The sequence below is a fragment of the Nyctibius grandis genome (genome assembly GCF_013368605.1).
Source record: "Nyctibius grandis isolate bNycGra1 chromosome 34 unlocalized genomic scaffold, bNycGra1.pri SUPER_34_unloc_1, whole genome shotgun sequence".
Lineage (NCBI taxonomy): Eukaryota > Metazoa > Chordata > Aves > Nyctibiiformes > Nyctibiidae > Nyctibius > Nyctibius grandis.
This window is the reverse complement of record NW_027167468.1, coordinates 881,742-890,097: the sequence shown is the minus strand read 5'-3', so window position 1 is coordinate 890,097 and position 8,356 is coordinate 881,742. Positions and strand designations below refer to the sequence as shown.

General features: G+C 49.5%; 1 protein-coding gene across 1 annotated transcript; it reads left to right on the top strand.

The window, feature by feature from the left end:
• Positions 1 to 966: 966 nt before the first annotated feature.
• LOC137677022 (olfactory receptor 14J1-like) lies at positions 967 to 1,974 on the top strand. Its single transcript, XM_068424214.1, has one exon. The coding sequence runs from the start codon at positions 1,039 to 1,041 to the stop codon at positions 1,972 to 1,974; it is 936 nt and encodes a 311-aa protein (XP_068280315.1). The 5' UTR covers positions 967 to 1,038.
• The last annotated feature ends 6,382 nt before the right edge of the window (positions 1,975 to 8,356 follow it).

The window sequence follows — 8,356 nt, the reverse complement described above, 5'->3', positions numbered from 1 at the left end:
GGGGTTGTTTAGTCTGGAGAAAAGGAGGCTGAGGGGAGATCTTATCATTCTCTACAATTACCTGAAAGGAGGTTGTAGCGAGGTGGGTGTTGGTCTCTTCTCCCAGGTAACAAGTGACAGGATGAGAGGAAATGGCCTCAAGTTGTGCCAGAGGAGGTTTAGATTGGAGATCAGGAAAAATTTCTCCACTGAAAGGGTTATCAAACATTGGAACAGGCCTCCCAGGGAAGTGGTGGAGTCACCATCCCTGGAGGGATTTAAGACCTGTAGATGTGGTGCTTAGGGACATGGTTTAGTGGTGGACTTGACAGTGCTGGGTTAATGGTTCGGCTCATGATCTTAAAGGTCCTTTCCAACAACAATTTTTCTATGGTTCTACGATCTAGTGGTCTGAGGTGGATGCATGTGCTCCCAGCAGTGTCTTGTGGCTTTTCAGGGTAGCATAGGAGTGTGATCATCCTCCATTTCAGAAAGGTGAGAGCCCAGGACAGCTGGGAATAAGACAGAAAGAGCAGCTCCCCTTTCTAACTAAGCCACAGACAATCCTCTTCCCTTGCTCTGTTCTCCCTGAGTGCAGCAGAAATGCTGAGGGTTTCTGACATCCAAGAACACTCTCCAGGGGAAATGGGGGAGCTGTAAAGAAAGCCACACCTCTCAAACTGCCTTCTGCCATCCCGGTTCCTTAGCACTGTGAGTGCAGATGCTGACAAGCCCTCTGGCGTTAGCAGTGATTTCATCTGACAAACACCAGGACTGGTCCCTGACCCCACTGCTCCCATGAACCCACTGCTGCAGAGCAGGGCTGACTCCTTGGCAGCCAGCCTGCAGAGGTCCTGCTCCTCATGACACACTCAGCCAGCACCAAACAGGGCTCCAGCCAGGAAGCTGGAAGGAAGATCTTCTAGAAAAGTGTGTGTGTGTGTGTGTGTGTGTAGCAGAGAGAGTGGGTATGGGAAATGGCTTTGATTTTATAGAGAAGTCTCCCCTAACTTACTGTGTTTTCCTCCTTGAACAGTCCCCCATGCCCAGAGGCAGCAGATGTCCAACAGCAGCTCCATCACCCACTTCCTCCTCCTGGCATTTACAGACAAGCGGGAGCTGCAGGTCTTGCACTTCTGGCTCTTCCTGGGCATCTACCTGGCTGCTCTCCTGGGCAACGGCCTCATCATCACTGCCATAGCCTGCAACCACCGCCTCCACACCCCCATGTACTTCTTCCTCCTCAACCTCTCTGTTCTTGACCTGGGCTCCATTTCCACCACTCTCCCCAAATCCATGGCCAATTCCTTGTGGGACACCAGGGACATCTCCTATGCAGGATGTGCTGTGCAGGTGTTTCTGTTTGCCTTCTTGGTTGGAGCAGAGTTTTCTCTCCTCACCATCATGGCCTACGACCGCTACGTGGCCATCTGCAAACCCCTGCACTATGGGACCCTCCTGGACAGCAGAGCTTGTGTCCACATGGCAGCAGCTGCCTGGGCCAGTGCATTTCTCAATGCTCTGCTGCACACGGCCAATACATTTTCACTACCCCTCTGCAAAGGCAATACGCTGGACCAGTTCTTCTGTGAAATCCCCCAGATCCTCAAGCTCTCCTGCTCACACTCCTACCTCAGAGAAGCTGGGCTTCTCATGTTTAGTTCCTTTTTAGTCTTTGGGTGTTTTGTTTTCATTGTGCTGTCCTATGTGCAGATCTTCAGGGCTGTGCTGAGGATCCCCTCTCAGCAGGGATGGCACAAAGCCTTTTCCACGTGCCTCCCTCACCTGGCTGTGGTCTCCCTGTTTATCAGCACTGCCATGTTTGCTTATTTGAAGCCCCCCTCCATCTCGTCCCCATCCCTGGATCTCGTGGTCATTGTGTTGTATTCGGTGGTGCCTCCAGCCATGAACCCCCTCATCTACAGCATGAGGAGCCAGGAGCTCAAAGGCACACTGAAGAAACTTCTTCAATCAATAACCTTTCAGCAGCAATAAGCAGCCCGTGTCTCTTTAAAAGTAATTTTGAATTCATGTTGGGAGCATCCTGTGTTTTTGGCATTTTATCTGTGATAGTCCTGTTTCTCCAGGAATGTCTACATCCACTCCAATTCTTCAGAGGCCTGAATACAGCCTGTCTGACCCAGAGGCCTTCATGCATTTGTCTGGCACGATGGTACAGCTGGCCTCCTGTCTCTAATAAAAGGGGGGTTCCTCAGTGCTGATGTCTGGAGGTTGGACTCTTCTTCCAAAGCTGAGGTCAGGATCAGGGTGAAGAGATTTCCCCTGTGCGGCCGTGCTGCTGTGCTGGGGTTCTCCATGGGCTGAGGGGAGACGGGCATGGGGCAATGTGTTAGGGAATGGGTCTGGAGTGAGCTCTCACCGGTTGCCTCACTATTCGTCCACTTCCATCACTGGTCGCTCCCACAGGTTCTTGGGTTTATTTTGCTGCACAGTCATGTCCCTCCTTCTGCTGGGCTCAGGGCCTGCACAGGGGGAATGCCCAGCCTTGCTCAGCCTTGGAGCTGGGATGTCTGTGAAACCCCACATGGAACAGGTCACCAAGAGAGGCTGTGCAGTCTCTGTCCTTGGACGTTTTCAAACTCGGACTGAATCAAGCCTTGAACAGCTCGGTCTGACCCTGTTTCTGACAGGTTGGACTGCAGACTTCCTGAGGTCCCTTCCAACCTCAGGTCTCTTATGATCCTGTGATGATGCATCATATTTCTAACTGGAACAAAGCAGATGATAATGGGGCATGAATCCTGTACTAAGTGACCATCTAAACCAACATCCAGTTCAGTGAAAAGAGGTCGATACCTGAGTGTGACTGGCTCTGGGAAGAGACTGAGGAGTCCTGCGCAGGGAAGGTTTTGGGGGCATGGGGCTCTGTACAACACACCAAATGATCCTGGTTTAATGCCTGTAGGCCTGTCAGATGTCAGTTAATGTCAATGAAAATGAAAGTAAGAAGAACTTAAGACAAAAGCAAAGCAAAGAAATGTGTCAACACACTTCTCAGCTTTTTTTCAGTCTTTGGGGCAGATTTCTGTTTTTGAAATGGAAAGTGCTTTCCAGAACTGGGAATGGATGTAGGACACAAATGTCTTCAGCTACAGGGACACAGACACCTGGTGCCAGTGTAGATGCCCGAGGAACCCCTGCCCAGCCTCCACCTGCAGCTTGCAAGGTGCTCTGGTCTCCCACAGGTCCTCTGTGATAGATGCCAATCCCAGGCCAGCACCAGGTACACTGCGGCCCCTAAAAGTGACACTGTCTGTTTATGGTCAGACAACTGATGTCTGCCTAGAAAGGTGCACAATGTTTAATTATATTTCTTTTACATTAAATAAATAATATAGAAGCAGATTTTCATCAGCTGAATCATTGGAGTACTTTTAAGAAATGGCAATGTTTTCCCACCATGACAGAATGGGAATGTCCAGGAAGTGGGCCAATGACAGGAGAAGAAATATTGATCTTCCCCTGTGCTTGTATTACCACTACTCTGTCTATTACTTCATCTCCCCCATAATTCAGGTGTTTCCACCTCTCCTGATTCAATGGCCATGCCTAAGGACATCTTTTCAGCAGACTGTCTGGACTTATGACCTTCCCATTGCTCCCAGGTTCCCTCCTCCGCTTGCTCTTTGGTCATTCAGATGCCTCTCAACTATCTGGGTTCTGCTTTGAGCTTCAGGGAGTTAGAAACATCCCATCTTTCAGAAGTCTAATTAAATCTTTAGTCAACACCTTAATCGTGTTTATTTCTATCCTTTCTTTTCCCTCTGCCTAGAACAGTTCTTGTACGGAAATGCCTAGTGAAAGGTGGATCATATCAGATGCTGCTTGAACTTAGCATACAGCTGAGGAGAGAGTTTTAAAGTTTATTAAATTGTATTGTGTTTAACTTCTCTTTGTTGGCAATGAAGAGAAAACGTTCTGTGCCTGTGTGCAGCCAGTTCTCTAAGGAAAGCAAGTGGGAGCTGGTGCAAAGGATCTGTAAAATCCAGCTGAAGACCTCGAGGAGAAGTCTGGTGTGAGGAAAAGTGATGCAAGTCGCAGGTGGCCCATGAGGGAACAGGCGGGCTAGGGGAGGTGAGGAGTAAGGCTGTCCATAGAGACCCCCAGGGACTGCTTGTCTTTCTTTTCCAGATGTCCTTAGGAGACAGCCTGGATCAATATCCGTTGGAGCATGCTGCTATCCCTGCTTCAGTAGACTGAAAAGTTAGATAAAATACCTTTAAGAAGCAGAAATGATTTTTATTAAGTACTCACTCCTCTTTACCTACCCCACTGAAACATCCCCAATTAGCTGTACAGGGCATGAAGACTTGAAACATTTTTAGGAACAGAAAGGCACATTAGGGCTTTCTGCATCGTAATCAGCTCCAGGGTACATTTGGTGCTGAGTCCATGAACCTCAGATACTGAGAGGAGATTTGCACAAACCTTTTCCAGAAGTCAAAGTCAGAAGCAAAACCCAAAGTACCTTGAAGCATTAATGGGCCCCACTGAGGGCCGTTACTAACAAAGCCTCCCCATGGACCCATACAGCAGAAAATCGGGGGCAGTGCTGGCACACAAGCAAAGGCAGAGTGCACTTGGCTTTGGTGCTTTGTCAAGCCTTGTTGTGTTTATCAAGCCAAACACCAAGCCTGACTCCCAGCCCTGGAGAATGGAGATCATTTTCCTCACATGTGACTCAGGGCTCCTCCTGGGGCAGTGGGATGTGGGCTGTGCGATGCCAAGTGAAGGACAATAGTATCACACTGCCTGGCCTCTCTGCCAGGGGACAAGGGGATAAGGAGGTTCCAGTGGCATGATGACAACGCGTCTACTCACAGGTCTTGGTGGCAGAGGCATCAGCCATAATCAAGGGGACCAAGGCCTCAGTTCTGTCAGGGACTTGTCAGCACCCTAGGCCATCTCTACCACAGGCTGTCCTAGGCTGTCTCATGCTTGTGCCTGTTTCTCTTCAGGCAGGAGACATCCAACCTGCTTCCCCCCCCAGCATCTTCCTACCTGTGCTGATGTCTGTCTGTCATCATCAGTGACTGTTCCTTGAAACAGACTTGTTCCTAATCCAGACTCCCTCTGCTTGACCTTCTGCACCATAGCATGACCCTTGGAGTGACATTTCTTTCTTTCTCATGTCCAGTTTGGACCTCCCAAACTGCAGTTCTTGCTGGTTTTCCTTCCCCATGCTCTTTTGCAGGTGCCACCACTGCTGAAAGCAACTTTAAACTGTCATGGGCTACATGATACTACACTCCCTAGATCTTCCTGTTCACTACGCCTAAGAAGCCCAGGTCTCTCAGCCTCTCCACACATGGCCCCTAACATCATCTTGGCAGATCTCCTCTGGACCACCTCCAGTTTCTTGCCATTCCCCCAAATGGTGCAGCCCCACACTGGGACACCTTATTCCAGATGTGGCCACACCAGTGCTGAGTCAAGACAAAGAACAACTCCCTTTGCCAAAGTGCCCATGCTCCTCCCAGTGCAGCCTGATATGCACATGGCACCACCACTGGCTGCTATGGCATCCCTTGTAATGCCCAGGCCCTTTTCTTTGAGGTTGCTCTTCATCCCATCAAGTCTGAGCCTTCCTTGATGAGGACATACTAGTTAAATGAAACTGCAAGCCGAGATAGGCATTGCAATGGCGACCATCCCAGAAATACCTCGTGGGGGTACAAAGCAAGACACACCATGTCTGATGAGGAATGGGCAACCAGACATGTACAGTTTGTATGGGAGGGCATGAGCACAATCAAAGGGACCAACTTGGGAGGGGCAAAAGAGGGAAAAATAAAATACAAGGGGAAGCCAAGGATATGTTCAGGGCTGTTCAGGGGTACCTGCCAAGCAGCCCTTCACCTGCAAAACACTGATTGGAGTGAGACAAGAAAGTTGAACTTGATCTGACCATATTTATGCCCAATTTACTTCCAAGGTCAAGGGGCAACTGAGTGCTTTCCCTAAAATCATCAAAAGAAAAAACATAGTGGATGGAAACATGGAATCCTTCAGGCTGCAAGTGACCTCAGGAGGTTTCTAGTCCAACCTCCTGCTCACAGCAGGGTCACTTGTGGGGTCAGACCAGATTACACAGGACTTTATTCACGTTGAGCTTCAAACCCTCCAAAGACAAAGATGGCACCTACTCTCTGGGAAACCTCATTGATCATTGGGCCTCATCATCCCATCATGCACAACAATGAAGAGCCTGACTCTTCTTGAGTGAACACATCCAGCTTTCTCAACCTCCCATAGTGATAGAGTCAATGTTATGCATTCAACCTGAGTGTCCTGAGATGTTTAAGGCTCTTCCAATCCTGCTGGATTCTCTTGAATCTGCCAGGGACTTCAGGGCTGTTAGAATATCATTCCCCTCCAGCCATAGCTTTGTGCATGTCTCACTCTCACTTGTCGTCATGATGCAATGTCAGGTGTTGTAGGCTGTGAGGAGGGCCCAATCTGAACAATTAGTCATTCACAATTATACTTGGAACTTAAAATGTTTGAGGCCTTAGAGGCAACATCACACCACTAGGAGAGTTTCCTGAGGACTGGAAGGAAACAAATGTCAGTCCTACCTTGAAGAAAGGCAAGAAGCATCTTGGAAGATTTCATATAATCATAGAATATCTCAAGTTTGAAAGGACCAATAAAGATTATAGAGTCCAGCTCCCTGCTCCTTGCAGGACTAATTAAAATGGAATCATATGATCAAGAGCATCATCCAGGAATTTCAGCCTATCTTCCTAGCTGTGTTGATGAAGTGCAGGTTGGACAAGTGGACAGTGAGGTGGATTTAGAAGTAACCAGTTATCCGTGCAGTTTGGCCTCTTCTCATGTCTCTCCTCTTCAGCCACTTGTGGGATCCAGCTGGGACACATGGTGCTGCCTGGACTTTTAGTCCCTTCTCACACGGATCTCTGTCACCTCCCACAGTTTCCCATGCCATGTCCCGTATGTTCCCATCTGATGTACAGGTGTCTTCACCCCAGGGCAGGGCCTGAACAGGGGCTCACTCACCTGCCTGCAGCCTTCAAAGCTGGTGCTTCTAATGACCTCATGATTACACTGCTGTCATGAGGTGACCTCCAAGCAACAGCCCAACCACATTGGTTTCACCCACCTCTACCCGCCCTGAGCAGTCATCTGTGTCATGTTGGGGTTTGTGATGTCCTTGATGATGTCACAGTACCTGCTTGCTTGCTACAATTCAGTCAGGTTGCCAAACAAGTGACCCCAAAACCAACGTACCAGCTACGATGCCTCTCCTGGCATCTCTCTCTTTCTGCAGAAGAAGTAACCTCCCAGACAACCTCCCATGCACTTCCACTTTGCCGGCCTCTCCTCTCCTCTCCTCTCCTCTCCTCTCCTCTCCTCTCCTCTCCTCTCCTCTCCTCTCCTCTCCTCTCCTCTCCTCTCCTCTCCTCTCCTCTCCTCTTCTCTCCTCACCTCCCCTCCCCTCCCCTCTCCTCCCCTCTCTTTCCCTCCCCTCTCCTTTCTTCATCAGAGAGGTGCTCCAGCCCTCTGATCATTTTTGTGGCCTTCTCTAGACTCACATCAACAACTTCATGTCTTTCTTGTGCTGAGAACTCCAGAGCTGGAAACAGTACTGCAGGTGGGGTCTCACAAGAAAAGAGTAGAGGGGGAAAATCTCCTCCCTTGACCTGCTGGCCACACTGCTTTTGATGCAGCCCAGGATATGCTTGGCCTTCTGTGCTGCAAGCACCCACTGCCAGCTCATGTCCAGCCTTTCACCCACCAGTACTAACAAGTCCTTCTCCACAGGGCTGCTATCAATCCCTGCATGCACCAGCCTGTATTGATAGTGGGGGTTTCCCCGACTCATTGCAGGACCTTGCACTTGGCCTTGTTGAACCTCATGAGGTTCATATCGACCTACTTCTCCAGTTTGTTCAGGCCCCTCTGGATGACATCCCATCCCTCAGGAGTGTCAACGGCACCAGTGAACTTGGTGTTGTCTGCAAAGTTGCTGAGGGTGCAGTCGATCCCACTATGTCAATGATGAAGATATTAAACATTACTGGTCCCAACACGGATCCCTGAGAGACACTACTTGTCACCGATCTCCATCTGGACATTGAGCCATTGACCACTACCCTCTGGATGTGACCATCCAACCAATTCCTCATCCAGCGAACAGTCCACCAGAGAGTCTGTATCTCTCCAGTCCAGAGAGAAGGATGTTGTGGGGGACTGTGTTAAAGGCCTTACAGAAGTCCAGATAGATGACATCTGTACCTCTTCTCTTGTCCACTGATGTAGTCACTCCACCCGGGAAGGCCACTATGTTGATCAGGCAATACTTGCCCTTGCTGAAGCCATGCTGTCTGTCTCA